Raw genomic sequence first — 20,801 nt, 5'->3', positions numbered from 1 at the left:
GGAAACACCGAGCTGGTGTGGATATCCATTCTTGTTCTCAGTTCCTGCTTGAGCTGTACAGTCAGTGGATATTGCCATCCAACCCCAGCAAGAGAACACCAGTGATTCTCATCAGTGAAGTGGTGCGATCAGTAAGTCTCGGTTGTTATTCAGAATCATAACTGAGCATCTGTTACAAGTGTTCAGAACTAAGTAGCATTTATAAAGCATCTTTTAATGTATGGAGCACACAGAATTTTCTTGGCACTGCTATTCTGTGGGCAATACAGAAATACAGCTTGGGCAACTACAGCATTAGATTGATTGAAGCTCTATAAGCATCTGATTTTCATATTCTGCTGCTACATTGCAAATACTTTATTGCTACTTAATGGCAGTTTATATTTTACTTGACTACTTTCTAAAGCAAGACTTTCTTATCCTATCCTTTTGTAAGAAAATGAAGATGGAACAACAATATATTTGAGAATTAAGTTGATTATTAAGTGTAGAAGCAAAACTAAAGAATACAGGTGTGGCATGTGTCTTGACAGCCATTATTCACTATCATTCTTATGACTTAAAATGAAACTATCCCTGCAAGAGAAGTATGTGTTGTATATTTTGAGATGATTTAGTACATTGTAAATAGCAATGTTCATGTCCCAGAGTTATTTCCTATAGTGGCTTTGATTTTGTAAACTTTTTGGTAAAAAGGACTTCTTCGAGGTCATTATTATCAGAGGTGAATGGTGGAATTAATTCTGGACAACAATAGTAATAGTTATTTCAGACCCTTGAGTAAATGTTTACACATTTAATAGATCAATTGAGGAATATTTTGCTCACAATTTTAACAGAAGGGAGAGTCAATTTTTGGCTGTCTCCTAATGGGAATTTTTTATATTCAATTTTAATTTCCTTACAGCTTCTGGCAGTGTCAGACTTATTTACAGAAAGGAATCAGTTTGAGATGATGTACACAACACTGACAGAGTTGAGAAAGGTGCATCCATCAGAAGATGAGATTCTTGTACAGTATTTGATACCAGCTACTTGTAAAGCTGCTGCTGTTCTTGGAATGGTAAGAAATTCTCAGAAAGTTTATTGCAAATTCATGAGTGTTGAGGTTAACCCAGCTTCTGCTGCAGAACTTGGTATACTTGTTAAGGGGGATTTGTCTCTAAGAATATCCTTTAGCTGATCTGCATGGCTGTAAGAAGTAATAGGATATGTATTCTGGGCTTTCAGAGTTTGCAAACATTATCTCCAATTGCCCTGTATTCAAGCAGAAAGGTTGTTTGATTTGATTTTTTTTTTTGAGGTTTGAGCATAATTTAATGTGCTTTTTGGTTTGTTGCATTGAGTTCAGAGTTGCCTTTGCCCTGGACTCCTCATTTGTTACTCTTCAGGCCAGAAACAGCTTTTGCTAGATTTGTATTGCTGGGGAATGGCTGTACTCTCATGGGAGGCTGGGACAGTGCATGTGATGAAAATATAGTCCCAGATAGTCAGGTATCCCTTTTCTCTCCCTCACTCTTCCCTCCACTGCATCATTCTGTCTTGAGATGTGTAGACCAGAAGTACTTTCCAGTGAACATTTCAGAGTGTAGTTGTTTAGGAAAAAAATGACAAATAATTTTGGAAGGAGTTAGCACTTCTAGAAACTCTGAGACTAATATAAAGCTATATGGGTAATAGTGGTAACAGAAATTCTGAAAGGCTTTTAGGGTGGGGCTTTCAGTAGCTATTGCAGCAGCAACTCTGCAAGGGAAGGCTGGGAATGTGATGGCAAACATACAGAAACAGTTTTAGAGATCAGCTTATTTTGACTAGGCTGTCATTTCCCACTCAGTGAGCTAATAACACCTTCTCACAAGCAAACAGCTGAATATAACAGCTTGGTGGGACTTAAAAAACAAGAAGCTGGTTCCATCAGGAGTTGCTTGTTGTTCTGTGCTCAGCTACATAGAAAATCTGCTTAAAAAGAGCAGCTAGAGAGCAGACACTGTCTCAAACTGGCCTGTATCTTAGATACTTCATGAGTAAGGGGACAAGATAAAGCAAGTAATTTCCACTAATTACTTAGATAGTAAGGAGAAGACTTTCCAAAACTAAAATTCAAAATAGATTTTGTACATTCCAGTAAGTTGTGGTATTTGGTAACTTTGGTAACAGGAAGTGAAGTATTTGATACCAGCTTGACCTTGAATACTGTACATAAAGTTGTGGAATGATTTAGGTTGGAAAAGACCCTTGATCATTGAGTTGAACCATTTCCCTAAGGATGGAGCCTAAGGAGGCTCAAGGGGGGATCTTATGACTCTTCAAGTTCCTGAAAGATTATAGCAAAGTAAGGGTCAGTCTCTTCTCTCAGGTGACAGGACAAGAGGAAATGGCTTCAGGTTGTGCCAGAGGAGGTTTGGGTTGGCTGTTAGGAAGAATTTCTTCACTAGAAGGGTGGTTAAGCACTGGAATGGACTGCCCAGGGAAGTGGTAGAGTCACCATCCCTGCAGGTGTTCCAGAAATGACTGGACGTGGCACTCAGTGCTGTGGTTGAGTTGATGGTGGTCAGCTTGGTCAAAGGCTGGACTCCATGATCTTGGAGGGCTTTTCCAACCTTAATGATTCTGTGAAGTACAGGGTGGCAGTCACTGCCCTCCCTGCTCCTGCTTGGCCACACCATTGCTGATCCAGCCCAGGTGCCATTGGCCTTCTTGGCCACCTGGGCACACCTGGCTCATGTGCAGCCACTCTCTCCCAGCACCCCCAGGTCCCTTTCCAGGGCCCTTTCCAGCCACTCTGGCCCAGCTGTGGCACTGCAGGGGTTGCTGTGAGCCAGGGGCAGGACCCAGCACTCGGCCTTGTTGAACCTCAGAGCCCTGGGCCCACTGATCCAGCCTGTCCAGATCCTTTTGCAGTCTCCCTCACTTCCAGCAGATCAACATTCCTGCCCAGCTGAAAGTACACTTAATTCCCTCATCCAGATCACAGAATTCGTGGAGGGAAAGATGTGCAGGTCTGAGTACCAGTGGTCTCAGAGAATAATAAATGAGTGATCTTCCCAGGGAGGTGGTAGAATCACCATCTCTGGATGTTTATAAAAGACTGGACATGGCACTTGGTGCTGTAGTCTAGTTGAGGTGTTAGGGCACAGGTTGGACTCGATCTTAAGAGATCTCTTCCAGCCTCATTGTTCTGTGGCTGTGAATGGAATGATGTGCTGTGAGTTGAGTAGACATATAGTAGATGGCAGAGTATAGTTGTCTGGTGCCAGTCTGTTTCAGATGGAAGCATCCTTTGTGCAATTGAAGGCCACAAATTTTCAATCATTCAAGTCCTATATTCTTAATAGCACGTACTATTTACTGAGCTAATCCTTATCTTATTTGGGTTTTTTTAGATTTAAATCATGACATAACTTTGTACAAATAAAACAAAGTAGCATCAATTTCCTAGTTAATCTGCAACTCATCTCTTGTCTTATTGTGTTAGTCTTGTGACATCTATTCAAAGTAGTTTAAGCCAGGCTCTGGTTTGTTCCCTATTTTCTGCTCTTTAATTTGTTCCAGGTATTTCTGAATGACAGGACTTGCCAGTATTTAAACAGTGTTGATTTCTAATGAGTGCTCTTGTTGGGTGTATTAGGATAAAGCTGTGGCTGAACCAGTAAGTCGACTGCTGGAATCAACCCTGAGGAGCACCCACATGCCAAGTCGGATTGGAGCCCTGCATGGAATTCTTTATATCCTTGAGTGTGACTTGCTGGATGAGACAGCAAAGCAGCTCATTCCAATTATCAGCGAGTATCTGCTCTCCAATTTGAGAGGAGTAGCACAGTAAGACTCTCTTCCCTTTCCCCCTGGCTCCAAACTGTTGCATGTTTATGTCTGAACAAAAGGGCTCTCTGTTGTTGGCAGTTGCCAGTACATTTTAGAGCAGGCTGTTGTATCAAGCAGGTTTTGGCATTTTCATTGAAAATATCATCCAATTTTAGGTTTAATTTACAGAGTGAAATGGTATTTGAGGATGAGAAAACTGTTTGATTGTACAGGCTTTCATGTCTTTGGTAAACTGTGTTACTTAAACCTCATTTTTCTGTCATTTTCATGATAATCAATGTTCTCTTATGGCACCTCATCAATACTTTCAGTGATTTTAAAAAGGGCTTAGGTTTCATCTCAAAAATACTTAGAATTTCTAGAAATTGTTTATAGTGTCTCTGTGACCTAAACAACTTTGGTGTGACCACTAATGTTTTTGCTCATTCGCAGTTGTGTGAATATCCATAACCAAGAGCACATTTTGGTCATGTGTGCAGCTGCTTTCTATTTGATTGAGAATTACCCACTTGACGTAGGGCCTGAATTCTCTGCAGGAATTATACAGGTATGTTGTGAGGGGTGGTTGTGTAACCTGAGGCCACCACATGAGCTGTCTTTTTGTTAATATCTGATGCTGTTCACGCTGTTCTGGTGTGCTGCTAGAAGATGACCTAAATACACCTCAAAACCAAGTAGTTTTTGTTTGGTTTTGTTTTGCTTTATTTCAGATGTGTGGAGTCATGGTGTCTGGAAGTGATGAATCAACACCATCCATTATTTATCACTGTGTCCTGAGAGGATTGGAACGACTCCTTCTTTCAGAGCAGCTTTCCAGGCTGGACAGTGAGTCCCTGGTTAAGCTGAGTGTTGACAGGGTGAATGTGCAGAGCCCCCACAGAGCAATGGCAGCCCTGGGATTGATGCTGACTTGCATGTACACAGGTATTCACTTTTTTATACTTCTCATGTGCTGGGAGACTGGCTTGCTAACAGTGCTAATTTTCTTAATTTATTTTTGTTACCAAGAGTAAAAGAAGTGTATTTTAACATCCACGGTGAACTTGTAACAAATTATTTTGGTTTAGGAAAGGAAAAAATCAGCCCCAGCCGTATCCCAGATGCAAATCCTGGTGCTCCTGACAGTGAATCTGTGATTGTTGCTATGGAACGAGTATCTGTCCTTTTTGATAGGTAAGAGGACAAAGTGTGTAAATGGGGCTCTGAGGGGGAAAGGATTGTGTTTGCCGCTGCTTGATCACTTCTCTATTTAACAGTTCTTACAGTTAATTAATGATGTTTCTCTGCTTATTGTTGCTTGAAAGTTGCACTCCTGGTATACACAGTAACGCTGATGGAATTGCTAAAGGCAGCGCCAATGTGCAGGAATGTAAATGAAAACCAGACATGTCCAAACTGATACTGTGTGTTGCACAAACCATAATACTTCATAAATGTATTTCCAGCTCCCTTCAGGTCAAACTCTTAAGTGCTTTTCAGGATGTCTTCTACATAATCAAGGATATAAATCCAGTTTACAGGAAATAATCTTTCTAACCACCCTAAGAGTTGAAAACTTTTTCCCCCCTTCCCTCCTCACAAGAGTTGCTCTTTCTGAGTCTGTTAAGTAATTGCAGGCGAATGATACAGTAAAACTTCTGTATTCACATGGAACTCATTAATGGGAACATTTCAAAACCCCTGTTTTGATCTGACAATCTCAAGCTGTCTTAAGTGAGTATAGCATGTTAGATTTTGTGTAGTAGTTTGTGGGTAATGGTTTACATTTTTTAAAGTGTTCAGTGGTTTTTCCATAAAACTGGAGGAGGGTTTCACTTCTGTACTTGGTGAGAACAGAACTAGAGCAGTGCTTGAGTGTTTTTGAATATATCACTCTGAAGAGCTAGCAAAACAAATGTGACTACTACAAGCAAAAAATAACATTTGCAGGGAAGAATCACATGATGGTAACTTGATACATCAACAGATGCTGCCTTTATTAGCAAGACTTTCCAATTAGTGTTATTTAAACAAAGTTGTCTTTAGGTTGGAGTAGCTTTTCCCCACTTTACAGAGCAATACTGCTTGCTTTTCTCATTTGATATATTGGTCATTCTGAACTTGAATAAAAAATGCCAAGATGTTATGAATGAAAACTAGTGTTCTGTTTCTAAATGGTCTTTCCTCTGATAACTAGGAGGAGTGATCTCCCTGTCCTTTTTTGTTCTTGTTTAGTTTTTTCAGCATTCCTGTTGGTAAGTCTCATCTCTGATACAATTCCAGACCTTCAAAAAATATGATTATTCAAAACAGAAAAGGGGAGAGTGTGGGGTAAGGACACACCTGTAACAGCTTCTGACAGCTGTGATAGACCTCTCTGGGAAGTCTGTTATTAAGATTACATGAAGATTTGGATTCATCAGTGCTGAGAGCTTGCCTACCCAGAGATGAAAGGAAAATGTTCTTTCCATTGCCAATTAAATTGGAAAAGAACTAGATATGTGTTGACATTCAATCATAATGTATTTAATTTTTTATTATTTTCAGGATCAGGAAGGGATTTCCCTTTGAAGCTCGAGTAGTGGCTCGGATTCTTCCACAGTTCCTTGATGATTTTTTCCCCCCACAAGATGTAATGAACAAAGTCATTGGGGAATTTCTGTCCAATCAGCAGCCATACCCACAATTCATGGCAACAGTAGTTTATAAGGTAGTATTGATACATTTATTTTTCTTAAATGTTTCAGAAAATTTCTAAATAATTGACAGCTCAGCTGAAGGGCCATATACCACTTTTGTTAATTAGATCTAAAAAACTGCCATGATTGAGCTGTCCTGCTGTGAGCTTTGCCTTCCAGGCAGCATCAAGGGCTAGAATTGCCATGTCACCTAGAGGCCAAAGCTCACAGCAGGACAGTCCAGTCACTGATAATGAGAAATAAAGAGAAAGTTAGTGGTTGTGATCCTGGTGCTCAGATTCTAGATCTGAGAGAGCCATCACCTTGTGAGCCTAACAGGCAAGCCCCTGTGGCTTCAGCTGGGCCTCTGGGCTTTTGGCTCTTCAGCACCTGCTGGACTTATGCATCACTGGAGAGTGCATGTGCACAGCACATGTGATCTATAAAAAGCAAATACGCCACACAAGTTGTATATTTCTGTGTGATTACTTCAGCTTGGTACATTTGTCACAAGCCCAGTTCACTAACTCATTTGACTCAGAATTGTCCCCAGGAATCCAGTTTGTGACCCTCAGAGCTTTGTAGCCAGAGAGAACCTTTACAAGAGAAACTAAACTTTTTCCCATATCCATGCCCCCTGTCTTTATTCCTGTGTACAATATTTTGCAGGTGTTCCAGACACTGCATAGCACTGGACAATCCTCCATGGTCCGTGACTGGGTGATGCTCTCTCTCTCCAATTTCACACAAAGAACACCTGTGGCAATGGCAATGTGGAGTCTTTCCTGTTTTTTTGTCAGTGCTTCCACCAGTCAATGGATTTCAGCAATGTATCCTAAAAAGATGGAATGTGTGGCATTTCTGGGTAATTACAGTGTAAAGCCTTGAAGGATAAGAGTACAAGTGTAAGACACAAAAAAACCAGTTTTACTGCAGATAGTAATGGGTGTATATTGCTTTGTGCTGTTGGTACCTCAGGTTTGTAGGGAAAAAAGAGAACATCTAAACAGATTGTGAGAACAAAGTTATCTAAAACTACTGCTTTAAGATCAGTTCCTTTTGGCTATGCAAGATGATTGGGAAAGTCCTTACTTTGAAGGACTTTTTAAAAGCTTCATCAAGATAGTATTGTTATGACCTTTAAAAGCTTTGCTCTGTATTTCTTCTGCAAGATAAAATATATTGAAGAAAAATGTAAGAAGCCAACAAACTCAAAATCAAGAGAATTATCCTCTACATCCAAACTGTATTTTGCAGTTATCATCCTAGCTGTGCACTGCAGTAGCAGTGGGCTTTGGCAATGGAATTGTATTGGTCAAATAAATTGGAACAGACTTACTCCAATTTATCTATATATCTATCTTTATATATATATATATATGTGTGTGAGGTATTGGTGCTGGGTTTATTTAAAAACAAATAAACAAACCCCTGAAACAAACAGAAAAATAACTAGTGCATCTTGTGTGCAGACAAAAAAACGACCATTTGTCATGTTTGAGACATCCTAATGAGTCCCAGCCTCAGCAGTGCTCTTTGGCCCTCAGCAGTTGCTGATTGCATCATTTGCTCCAATGGATAAAGAAAACTACTGCTAGCTTGAAATTAATTTCTGAGGATAAGAAATTGTGGGATGTTAAGGAAGAAATAGGATTTATGTAGTAGCAGTTAATGGCCAGATGACAGCATTTGCACTTGAGCATTGTTGGTGAACTTAAGAATAAGGTGTTTCAATGGAGAACAGAGTTTAAACCAAACTCTTTGCTAAACCAAAAGAAAGACAATGTCTGTCATTTTATGACCTTAACTTGTATTTCAGTCTTCCACATATTATCAGCAGAATGGGGAAATCAGAGCAGGTGGATGTTAACATCTTCTGTTTGGTGGCCATAGACTTCTATCGGCACCAGATCGATGAGGAGCTGGACCGGAGAGCCTTCCAGTCGGTGTTTGAGGTGGTGGCATCTCCTGGAACCCCATACCACCGCCTCCTGACCTGTTTGCAAAATGTCCACAAGGTCACAGCATGCTGAACATCCTGATGTGTAGTGGAACTGCATGACTAGTGTTGGAATATGAGTTATGAGGAATGCAAGATGAAGAAAATACCTGGGGTTGCATTTGTGATAAATACGGACCTGTCAGTTTTCCTTCCAGCATGCATGGACAAGTGCTCTGCAGCACTGGAAATCACCTGAGAAGTCAAGTGTAGTTGTTGTTGACACCAAACACCTCTAAGTGGAATGAAGTAGGTCAGTGTTTTTCAAGTGATGGTGGGGACTAAAGAAGCCACACATCCAAGCTGTAAAATATGAGCTAGTACCACATGCAAGGTATTTGGTATTCCTCTTCTTCCCAATATGCAGCTGAAGCCACTGTGGTGCAGCAGTAAAGCACTGACAGACTGTTATTGCAACATGCAGTCATTAGCCAACTTCATAGTTTTATGTACCTGTATATACTGTTGTGTAGTACAGAATAGAATTTGTTTCCTAATGTCTCCCCAAACAAGGAAAAGAGAAAATGGCTTTTATGATTTACACTTCCAGCATGTAATTTCTCTCTCTGGATTTTCTGATATCCAGTGGTGTATGTGTTGGTGATACCAGAGATATAGTGCACATACGTAACCACATGTTTTTCTTTTTTCTTCTCAGGTTTTCAAATTTGAGTACAGTATATCAGTGAAAGAAATTTTAACTTAAATATTTCTATATTATGTACAGTATGTAAAATTGTAAGATGTGTGGTGCATGAGCTGTGCTGTAATTGGAGATGAACAAAAGCCATGCTACTGAATGTCTTGACATCTGTATTGTCCTCATTTTTTTTCCTCATTCTTGAATTCATGTTCCTTTTGGAAATCCATCTTAATGTACAGATTACATCTTGTTTTGCATCTCACTTTTTCTTAAAGTGCTTTAAAACTGGAATATGTTGATTAATTTGTCTTGAGAAACTGTACTAAGGAGGCATTCTTGTGATCCACTTTACTGTAGCTTCTTTGTAATTCCTGAATTTTGAGACATAATGGTAAGAAAGAGGACTAGTCACTCTGGATCAAACTTTAGATACTTAAGAAACTGTTATTATTTGCTGCACAGCATTTTAAGAGACAAAATGGTGCAAGCTCCCCAGTAGTCAACAACCATTTGACCTTTCCTAACTGAGACCATGGAGTCATCTGGACCACTCTCATGTGAACAAATATGTGGTAGCAGTAAAGAATCGGAAGGCTGCTGTGGTCTACTTTGGGACTGGCTAAAGTGTTAGATTACACAACCTCTTTTATTACCTGTTGTATCCATAATGCTTTAGACACAAACACAAATATCCATGAATTTCAGGACACTACACAGGGCCAGATTTAACTTTTACTCACCACCCAGGGAATGCCATTGATTCCTAAGCTTTACATGAGGAAATCTAGCACAGCATTTGTCTTTAGTTGTACTTAAGTCTTTCATTATATAGAAATGATACCTTGGTTCTCAGTCAGATCCTACATTCAACCTCTCTTCATTTTCTTATCACACCTTTTGGTGACACTTGGAAAAATGAGATAGTGTTGTCAGGAGGAGCATGTACTGTATGTATTTCTGTATATAATGTATATGTTGAAATTATACACATGTGACAACATTTAATGTATACAGATGTGTATATTTGTATTTATTAAACCCATGTATTTAAACTAATTCCAATCTAGACCAAAAATTGTTACTTCTGCCCTTAAATTGATTACAAAGGATTTGTCCACTGCTGTCGCTTCCTTTTAGAAACTGGTAGGGGAAATTGATAGTATGGGCAGTAGAAACAACTGTAGATGTTGCTGTATTTAGCTCTCTACAGATCTTATTATCTAGAGCAATTATTTCAGTCCTAAGTTGGGTTACTCTTCTTCCTTGGGCCACAGCACTGTGGTGATTTTTAAAAGAAACTGAACAGGGTTTCAGAAAAAGGTTTAATAAAATAGATACTGTTTGAAAGTTTTTGTGTTATATTGGAAATTATCTTAATTCTGATAAAAGTCTAATTCCAGGCAGTGAAATATAATGCCCTGTGTTTGCATTAAGGGGTAGTATAGATCACTCTTCCCTTTTGTAATCACCAATAATCGTTTTGTACTGTAAACCCACACACCAGTCAGTTTTTGTATGATATATAGTTTAAGTGAAGATATTTTTGTAAGCTATTTTCCAGAATTTAAAAATAGATTTTAATATATTTTTTAAGCATCAGGTTAGTCAAATTCTCACCATATAACAGTATATGTTGTGTTATGAAACTGTTAAATTCTTCATAATTTTAAGCTCCTCATGATTAACACAGACCAGCTGATTACTTTACCTTGGGATCACGGGAGCTAGACCCTTTCTGAAACTTTCCAAACCAGCTTGGGACTTGCTATATAATCTTTCAAGCCAGTGAAGAAATACATTGAATTAAGCAGTCAGCATGGCTGGGTTAAAACATTATAGATGTGACAGACTCCCATTTCTCAAATGCCTCTTGCCAGCCTTAGAGCAAGAATTTGCATTACCTCTTTCAAGACAAGCTCTAGAGCTGATGCACTCAGTTCTAACCTCACACAGATTCACTGGTAATGACTTCATCTGTTTTAACCTCTCCTGGAGGTTGTTGTAGTGTCTGTACCTCCTGTAATGTGTCCCAAGTGTCTAAAGAAGGGCACCTCCTCTTAGGAAATCCTCTGTGACCTGAAGGAGTTGGAGCTTAAGGGTCTTCCTAGTGTGGGAGCACACTGCAGTAGTGCTTCAGTTCAGACATTTCCCTGCAGCACACTTTCCTCTCTTCTTCCTGGACATTCTTTCCACACCCTCATTTCTTTGGGAATGAAATCATACTCAGAATCACTCCTGTCTGCTTTTAGTGACACAAGCCATGAGGTGTGCCATAGGGGTAGTAACAGCAGAACAGTGGCCATTAAGGGATTCTGATGTTCCATTTAAAGGAAATAAAAATACTGCTTGTCCTTTGAGACTGACTCTATGCAAGATTTTATTTCACAGAGTGTTTTTAACTTGCTGTAAACAGAAAGCTAATTCTGAAAACCAGGCTGTTCATATTTTCATTGAGATCAGGGTAGAAATATGTTTGGTCTTTAGACATACATTTGTTGTCCTGGCTAAACAAAGCAGAAGCATCTTTAATGTGCTTTGCAGTAAAAGTGGCTTCTTTGCAGCCTTACAAGATGAGAGGTGTGGCATGACAGGGAGCATACTTGAGACAGATTAATATTTAAAACTTCAGTTACAATTCAGTTGTCAAAGAAACTGCATTACTAAATCTATAATGTGGCCCTCCCCTGAGAACTCTGTATGCCAGCCAACTTGTTATAAATGGATTTTGGACCAGCTACCCACTGACCTATTGAATAAAGTTTGCTTTGTGTTTCATTTCAGCCTGCCCCCTGCTTGTGCTGAGTGCAAGAATGAGGAGTTGCAAACAACAACTTATTGTAAACCTGTTCTTATTTGTGGGGTTCAAAGTATTTTCTTTACTCTTTATGTTGTTTTCCGGTTGCAATTGAATGTGAGCTTATTTAAATCTTCTCTGAAGTGTATACCCAGATGTCATTTCTTGCCTAAAGCGCCTAGCAAATGGCTGTGTGTTACTTTTGCTTTGGTAGGAATGCCTTCTTAGCACCAAGACATTGCTTGTTTTTTAACACCAGCAGCATTCCAAAAGCACTGAGTAATGACTGGACAAATTTTGGTCAAATGAAGGGAGGAACAAGTGGAACCTTTTGGGATAAAAGTCATTTGTTGATATCTAGTAGCTTGCCTTAAGAGCATTCTGTCTTGCCATTCTCCTTTTTTCAGTGGCTGTTAACTATATAGCAAATAAGGAGGTTGTGTCAAAAGCACTGCAAAGACAGTTCTCCAAGAGCAGCAGACCTGGTTTGTCTTAGCATTTTGTGGAGCTGTCAGGGCTGGGCATTTATGCTTCCATAATAAAAGAAATTTTAGGGTATAATGAGCAATAAATAATAGCAATAAGCAGTTTAATTAAATTCAGTCCTTCAGGATCTTACCCAGTCATTGAAAGGGATGGGAGAAGACAGGGAACTAAATGAGTACATTCATGGTGTAAATCAGATTTTTTCCAAGTACAATCTCAACTAAACTTTCTGCTAAAGGTAAAAATCAGCTGAGGGACAATGGTAGGTGCTTTGCTCTTAAAACAGTTTTGGTTATAAGGACACAATTGCTGAAAGTTACAAGAGGACAAAATACTTTGCTAGTTTTTAAGTAGTTCAAGTGTTTTAAAGTGAAAACAAGCTGCTGTAAAAACTAGAGTAAGCAATGTAGCAAAATTTGGGGGAAATTAATGATGTTAATTCAACCTAATACAGAGATTTTGGGTGAACTCATTGTGCATGCTACCTAAGTATCCATTTAAAAATCTTGAGAATCCCACAGTCGTACCCAGGAGAGCTTCTACGGTATATCTTGATAAAGTTTTTAGCTGCATTCAGGTAACTGGGTATAAATGCTGCAGAGCATTTGTGAAGCATGTGCTGCTTTAGTCATGTGCATTTTGTGTGATTTTATCATTCCCATCAGTCCGTGTGTACACGCCATCCAGTTGGATAAACTTGACAAGGATAAGGTAACGCACCCTGTGGTGGGATAGAGTTTGAGGGCAATGATGAGCAAAAGCTTGGAGCCCCAACCTGAAAAGCAATTGTACTCAAGGGAAAAGCAAAGCATATAATTTTAGATGTATGTTTAAGTTAAAAAAAAAATGCTGAAAATACTGCACATTGAAACAAAAAGAGAAAATAAAATGCAACTATTACTGTAAGTGATTTTTCTCTGGTTATTTAAAAAGAAGGGCTTGATGCGTTTTACTAGTTTTTCCCTAGTATCTCTTCTTTCCAGCAACTATCAAATACTGAGTATTATTAAGATATGCAAGAATACTTGAACTTTCTGCAAATGTAGCTATGCTGCACAATCACAGTGCTGTTTGCAATTAACCAAGAGCTATCACGGCTGAGCTTTTAATTGTATCTAACAGTCATGCTTGCCAAAACTTCTCTGGGATTCTAGATGAGATCAGAAAAGGCAAAATTCAAGTGTACAGCTGTATTTGTGAATGAGAGTGTATTTATCCACAGCAGTGCTGGGGAGGGATAATGTTACACAGGAGAAGAAATGGTTTAACTTGCTGAAGCTTGGTTTCCCAGCTGTTGGGCTTGCATCTTAAAAGAAATTTCTGGGTGGTCCTGCTGCTGAACACTGGAGGATCTCTCGCAGTACTCAACGGCTCAGAGACATCTTGTTTTGATTAACTTTGCAGCACTTGGCTGTTCCCTGGAAACTCTGGCATAAAGTTTGAAGTAGTAGCTTAATGTAGAAAGCACGTGCAGGTTTTGTCCTGAGTCAAAGTAACTTCTTGTACATTCTTGTTCCCTGTCGGCGTTGGTGGCGGCTGATCGGCCGCTGTGCCACCTTTGAGTGCAGCCGTGGAGCTGGGGGACAGAGCTGGGCTCTGGTAAGTGCCTTTGTCTGCAGAGCTGGACACTCGCTGCAGTCATAAAGCCTTCATCGTTTTGTCACTCAGAGAAGAAAAAACATTTAATTTCTGGAGGTATTACCCCTAAAGATGAATTGCCAGGCACAGGCAGATGAAGCATTGCACTTAGCAGACTAGCGCTTTTTAATTTGCTAGAACTTTTTTGCTTTCCCCACTGCCTTTCCTGCCCTGTATAGGTATTGTGCTTTTTTCCCTGCTTTTTCACAGTGCAGCTGTAAAGAATATTGCAGCCATCATTTGGGAATTGGCAGGGCTCCACCCCAGTTACAAGACAAAAGGCTTTGATTGCCTGTAGAATTAAACATAATTATACCATAAGTTTTGCATAACTGTTTGAAGAGATGAAAAGATTTGTAACTTGTAGGTTTGTTAAAAACTTGGAGTACGAACATGAAAAAGTTCATACAGTTTATATAGAATGTTATCTTCGGGATGAGCCAAGCCTTCTGCTCTTCTATTGCAGCCATAATTCCACCTTAATTTTGTTTCTGATCTTTCCCATGGTGTACACATTCAAATATGGCAGAACAGTCCCTTACCCCAGGTGCTATTTTCTTACCCTTCAAGCTGCAAACGTCATGGGTAGATTTTGATCAAGTGCAACCTTATTGTTTTATCTCATTATTTACATTTTGGAGTTCTTTCAGCCAGGCTGCAGTGTTTGGGCTCCAAGCTAAATGCATCCCTGAGGGCTGGCTTTGACCATGCACCAGATGCCCACAGAGCTGTGAGCCAGATTAAGTCAGACCATTTAAATACAAAATTTTTGCTAATCTAGCTCGTCTTGAATTCTATGCACTGTAAAACTTCAAGTCAGTGTTGAAATAACATCTCCAAATTAGAATCTTAGTCTTTTCCACCCCCTTCTTCCCCTGAGGAAGAGGCACTGAATGTGTTTCCATCCCTGTCTTGCTGTTAAATGGCTCTAGGATTGAAGCATCTGTCTTGTCCAATGGAAAGGCAAGTGTAAATCTTGCTCACTTAACTTTTCTTGGTGTGTCTTGTTAATGTTGACATTTCAAATATCATCTTTGGCATTTGATTTAACATCTATGAAAATAACACGATTCATTGTTTAACTTTTATTTCAGGCAAGTTTGGGCAGATACTCTTAATTACACTTTGTTCATAGTAATTTTTCTTTGCCTTCTTAACTGCCTCTGACTACCACTGTTTTAAATGAACACTGGATGCTGCAGATCTGGGAGGTATTTTTAAGTGCTTTCCAGGCTTCTGATCCTTCCATCTCTTGGTAATGTGGCTTAAGCTCATTCCTTCTCCTCCTGTCTTCTTTCCTCTGCCTTAGCTGCCAGAGTAAATATTTCACCTGTTGAATGCTTTAAAATAAAAGTTTGTATGTCATCAATAGATTGGTGTGTGACTAACAGGATAAGGCTGAGTGATCCAAAGTACCTGGAGTTTATTAATTAATTGGAAGTCCCGAATAAGTGAACCTTTAGAAGGGGACCAAATAAACCTGCAAATTTTTACTACCTAATGTAGCAATCTAAGAATATTGTTCAGATGTTTACATTCATCAGTACCAAAATCAAATGCTTCCACAAATGTTTCAATCTATACTTTTGCTGCTTTGCTGTTTTTGTGGTTGTCTTGGGGATGGCTCTATCTGTGCTTACTGAAGCAACATATGTATATATTGCAGTTATTTAAATGTGAGCTTGTGGATAATACCTGTTCCCATTGCTGTGTGATCTGATAATATTAACAAAAAAAGTGAGAAACATGATCTGGCAGCTGGGACACTTGCAGGCAGCACTAACAGTAATGGTGAAAGGACCTGCTGCTTCAGAAAACATTATCTGGGACCAAGTCACATTCTCAGTGGTAAACAGAGGCTTGTGTTATGCTGACAGGTTAATTTTCCAGCTCTCCCACTGTGGGCTTGGAGAGTATCCCTGCATGGGAAACATACAGCAGACCTGGTCTGATTCCAGTTGAGTTGTCTCAGATGACAGGATGAAGCAAATCTATTAGATCCATAAAAATCCAAAGTGCACATTATACCTGTGAAAATAATGATGAGTCCAGGGGTGATGCTGGAGCATTGCAAGAAGTCATGTTGAGTTATCGTGTTACACTTGAAAAGATTGCTGCCCCATGGGCACTGGGGAAAGCATGAGGTGCTCAGTTTGTTACAGTGAGACTTGGAGTGCCCAAAGTTCTTTTGTGTTTTTGCTGATGGGTTAAATATCATCAAAAGTGGTTATTAATTATTAACTTAGTGAGGTCTGCCTCTCCTTTGTCTGTGCTGCTTTTGTTCTCAGTTTGACTGCATTAACTCTGGATGAAATACAAATGCCAGTCCCAAACTAACAATGATTAAACTGTATTATTCTCTCTGTAGCTTAATTGCATGAAAAAAAATCAGGACAGGAGATCAAATTTATTATTTCATGTGTACTCAGTCATGTTTTATTGGCTATAAAATCTCATGTAGACAGGATAACTTTAGAAGTTGAGTAGCATAAACAAGAATTTAGCTCTAAATTACATATTTTGAAGATATTTTCAAAGCCTGTCATGAGATGGGCATCCATTCAAAAGAAAATAATTAAAAGTTAACTTTTTAGCAGAGCCCAAAAAGGGGTAGTGATGAGGGCTGTCTGACATATGTTTATTCCCTTGTGCTTTTCTGCTCTAAAGCTCCAGGATGTGATGCAGGAAGAAAGGATAGGATTAGTGCAGCAGCCTGGTGTGTGCTTTTTGTGAGTAAAGGACCTTTTGTCCGCTGAGGGCCAGTTATGGACAGGGAAAAGTATCCATGTTTGTTTAAAAAAATTCCCAACCACCCACAGTTGCATGGTTCATTGCTGCCTGTTGCAGGTCATTACTTTTTCTCTGTGCAAATATATGATACATCATCACTGGCTATATCATATAGAATATATCACAATCCAGGCAGTCTGGGGACCTCAAAGAGGTCTCCTTGGAGACCAAACAGCTGTGGTGCACCCAAGGACAGAGAAGCATTTACAATGCTTTTAAGGACATTGCAGGACAGAGCCAGCATGGTTCCTCCTGGGAAAGGGAGGCTTCATGTAATGTGATTGCAAAATTCAGCCCAGGGACCAAGGGATGGTAGGAAACAGCATCTTCTCATTCCTCACCTTCAATGGCTTTGTCCCCCTCACCATGTTATGCCTGAAGATGCCTGTTATTAAAGGTGTGAGGGCATTTTGATTGTTTTGTTTAGCTTTCTCTTGCACTCTAGCTGTTTATAGAGTAGCAAGGGAAAGAAACCCATTTTCAGTAAGCTGTGGTAGTAAGTTTATTGAATTTTGAGTGGGTCTTGTGTCTGCAAAGAGACAGGAGCATTTGTTGAGAAGTTGTTTGTTGCATGAATACATCAGTCTTGAAGGCAAAGAGTTCAGAGTATTAAAGTGTGTGCTAAAAGCTTTTGGCATAGAGTCCTGATGTTCCCAGCAGCAGCAGAAGTTATTGCCACCTTTTTTGCACCCCAATATTGAGAGATTTTATTCATAAATCATCCAATCAGCTAAAACCGCGATTCTAAAACATTCTTCCTACAGCCCTCTGAGCTTAATTCTAATGTGTGAAAGTGTCAGTGTCAGTTCTTACACAAAATTTACCCATGTAGTTCTGTCTGTTCACACAAATAGTTCTCTCTGATCTATCTAGAAATGCAAGCAATGTTCTGCTGTGTTTTCATTATGTCTGGAGCTAAGTTAATTTTGTGAAAGATATCACTACTGAACTTTAAACTAGGCTCTAGGGCTTTTCACTGGCTAACACAGTGTCTTAAGGCACTTAAGATATATTTCTACTTAAAACTAAAACTTACACTCTTACTTTAATATATTATATTATATTATATTATATTATATTATATTATATTATATTATATTATATTATATTATATTATATTATATTATATTATATTATATTATTATTTTATATAGCTGTATTATATTAATATGTGCTTTAATATATTTCAGTTTCTCTAAAGGTTCCAATTCAATCCCTGCATTCCTTTCTCTCTCTGAGGGACTCAGAGAGGTTTTTATTTCATGCATTCCAACATAAGTTGAAAGAAGGTTGCAGAACTTGAAACTGCTTCTTAGTAGTGTTCTTTTTCCTCCGACTTAGACCTTGAGTGTTCCTTTGTATTTGATTATGAAAAGAATAAATACTTAATTTTTTTTCTTTGAAGTACAATTTTCCCTGCAAATTACTATTCCAGAGTCAGCCAGAACTGTCTTTATTCTTTTTATACAGGTGCCTTTCATCCACTTGAGGAAAGCAAATATGCTTTTTTTTCTTCTCCTGAAAATCAAAAATACTAAAAGTTTTTCTCCTTTTTCTAGTTACAGTTGCATCTCCTCATATTGCTGCATTTTTCTCTAGTGAGAATCTGATGATTTGAATTTTCACAGGTATTATTCTTGCCTTATTTGGTTTCTTGATCACATTCCAGAGAGTTTCTTCTTTGAAAAGGTGTTACTTTTAAGTTACACAATTTTGATGTACCAGTGCTCATTGGAACATTCAGGCTTATCAGGCACATGTGATGGTGTTCATGGGGTCCCAGCATGAGGGGAGAGATGAGAATCTTGAAGGCTAAATGATTATTTTATTATATATATTGTATTAAAAGAAAATGATATATTAAAACTATACTAAAAGAATAGAAGAAAGGATTTCATCAGAAGGCTTGCAAGGAATAGAAAGGAATGATAATAAAATCTTGTGACTGACCAGAGTCTGAGCCAGCTGACTGTTATTGGCCATTAATTAAAAACAACCACATGAGACCAATCACAGATGCACCTGTTGCATTCCACAGCAGCAGATAATTATTGTTTACATTTCATTTCTGAGGCCTCTCAGCTTCTCAGGAGAAAAATCCTGGCAAAGGGATTTTTCAGAAAATATCATGGTGACAGGCACTGGTTTCCCAGCTCCTCCTGCTGGGGGACAGAAATGATGCTTGTTTCCAGTCCTCAGGAACCTCCTCTGATGGCCACAGCCTGTGTGACATCAGCCAGCTTCCTCAGCCCCATGGATGCATCCCACACCATCCTGTGTTTGCCTCTCTTGTCTAAATGTTCCCCAGTTTCATTCTCCCCCACTGAGGGTCAGCCTTCCTGGCTCCAGACCTTCCCATGGGTGGAACGGGGATTCCTGGATCCTCCACCAAATTTGGTGCTCTTGGACATGAGCTTTGGTTTTCATTTTCCTTTCAAAAACATGCTTTAATTCTGCTTTTAGTACTGAAGAAGAATGCAGAGGCCAGGTTTTTCTCCCCCAGCCCAGCAGAGTGCAGGCACAGGCCCACGAGCCCCCATCCCTGCAGGTCTGCTCCACGCTGGGGCTCCTGCCAGCTGCCTTTGAGGGACAGCCTGCCAGGGACTGTTGGTGACAGATTAAAACCTGAATTCACAGCCAGGTGCTGAAGTGGCCTCTTCCTGAGCTAAAGGCTTTTGTAGCTTTTCCAGTTCACTTTGAGCACTCCTGCCTTTCCCGCTCGCACGGTTTAGCTTTGACTTTCTTCTCCTTATCTGTCACTAGAGAGTAATTGCCCCTTTCATAGGGACCTTGCTTTAACCTTGAGCAGCAGTTCCCGTGGCACCTGATGTGCATTAGGAACTATATATACTGATGAAAGAGTGAGGTACAGTCCTAATGTCTTCCTTGATGTTTGCTTTTTAAATCTGTTTCAAGGAGCCCTTTCAGATGGGACATGAAAGCTCCCCCATTATTATAAAATTCCTTATGAAATATTTTTGTTTTGAAAAAAGACATTTAGAATAGTAGGGTAAAAGCATAGTCTTATCAGGCTGAAGCTGGAATATCCAAGCTGTTTCCAGTTGCTCTTATCTGTGCTTTCATCTGGTTCTACACATCAAATGGGCATTTCATTATTAAATGAACACAGAGCCTTTCATTCTGGGGGATACTCCTGCACACACTTCAATGGGGATTTTTGCAGTATGTGGTAACTTACAAGCAAAAGGTAGATGTTTTTATGACAGGGAGTGCTGCAACAAGAGGCTGTGCTAAAGAGGGAGAACTTTCTTTTCAGGACATGGTTGAGGAGACCCACTGAATCACACTATGAGTGAGGTTGGAAGGGGCCACAGTGGGGCATCTGGTCCTACCCTGCTGAAGCAGGATCATCCCAGGGCACCTCCAGTGAGGGAGACCCCACACCCTCTCTGTGCAATCTGTTCCAGTGCTCAGACCAGTAAAGTTCTTCCTCATATCCAGGTGGAACTTCCGGTGCATCAGTTTCTGCTCATTGCCTCCTGTCCTGCTGCTGGCACCCCTGAGCAGAGCCTGATCCACCCTCTTGACACCCTCCCTGCAGGTACTAGCAGACATTGATGGGGTCCCCTCTCAGTTTGAGGCTGATCAGGCTCAGCTCCCTCAGCCTTTCCTTACAAGAGAGACTCCCCAGTCCCTTCATCACCTTTGTCACTGGACCCACTCCAGGATCTCCATGTCTCTCTTGTCCTGAGGAGCCCAGAACTGGACACAACACTCCAGATGTGTCCCACCAGGGCTGAGCAGAGGGGCAGGATCTCCTCCCCTGACCTGCTGGCACCATAGCTCCTCCTAACCCACCCCAGGACTCCATTGGCCCTGTCAGGCACAAGGACACGCTGCTGGCCCATGGACACCTTGTGTCCACCAGGCCCCCAGGCCCTTCTCTGCAGAGCTGCCCCCCAGCAGGTCAGCCCTGGCCTGGGCTGCTCCGTGGGCTTGTTCCTGCCCAGG

At 40.1% G+C, this 20,801-nt stretch overlaps 1 protein-coding gene across 3 annotated transcripts in view; it reads left to right on the top strand.

Moving 5' to 3' along the window:
- The window catches only part of HTT (huntingtin), an 80,873-nt gene extending 67,566 nt beyond the window's left edge, over window positions 1-13,307 (top strand). For all 3 annotated transcript variants that reach the window (XM_074541638.1, XM_074541637.1, XM_074541636.1), the window contains 9 exons: window positions 2-131; window positions 908-1,063; window positions 3,629-3,819; window positions 4,255-4,369; window positions 4,533-4,746; window positions 4,890-4,995; window positions 6,349-6,511; window positions 7,149-7,309; window positions 8,299-13,307. In XM_074541638.1, the coding sequence (XP_074397739.1) occupies window positions 2-131; window positions 908-1,063; window positions 3,629-3,819; window positions 4,255-4,369; window positions 4,533-4,746; window positions 4,890-4,995; window positions 6,349-6,511; window positions 7,149-7,309; window positions 8,299-8,512 (1,450 nt within the window). In that variant the 3' untranslated portion in view covers window positions 8,513-13,307. The remainder of the gene's footprint in view (window position 1; window positions 132-907; window positions 1,064-3,628; window positions 3,820-4,254; window positions 4,370-4,532; window positions 4,747-4,889; window positions 4,996-6,348; window positions 6,512-7,148; window positions 7,310-8,298) is intronic.
- The last annotated feature ends 7,494 nt before the right edge of the window (window positions 13,308-20,801 follow it).

The sequence above is a fragment of the Zonotrichia albicollis genome, chromosome 5, assembly GCF_047830755.1.
Source record: "Zonotrichia albicollis isolate bZonAlb1 chromosome 5, bZonAlb1.hap1, whole genome shotgun sequence".
Lineage (NCBI taxonomy): Eukaryota > Metazoa > Chordata > Aves > Passeriformes > Passerellidae > Zonotrichia > Zonotrichia albicollis.
This window is presented reverse-complemented; position numbering and strand designations above follow the sequence as displayed.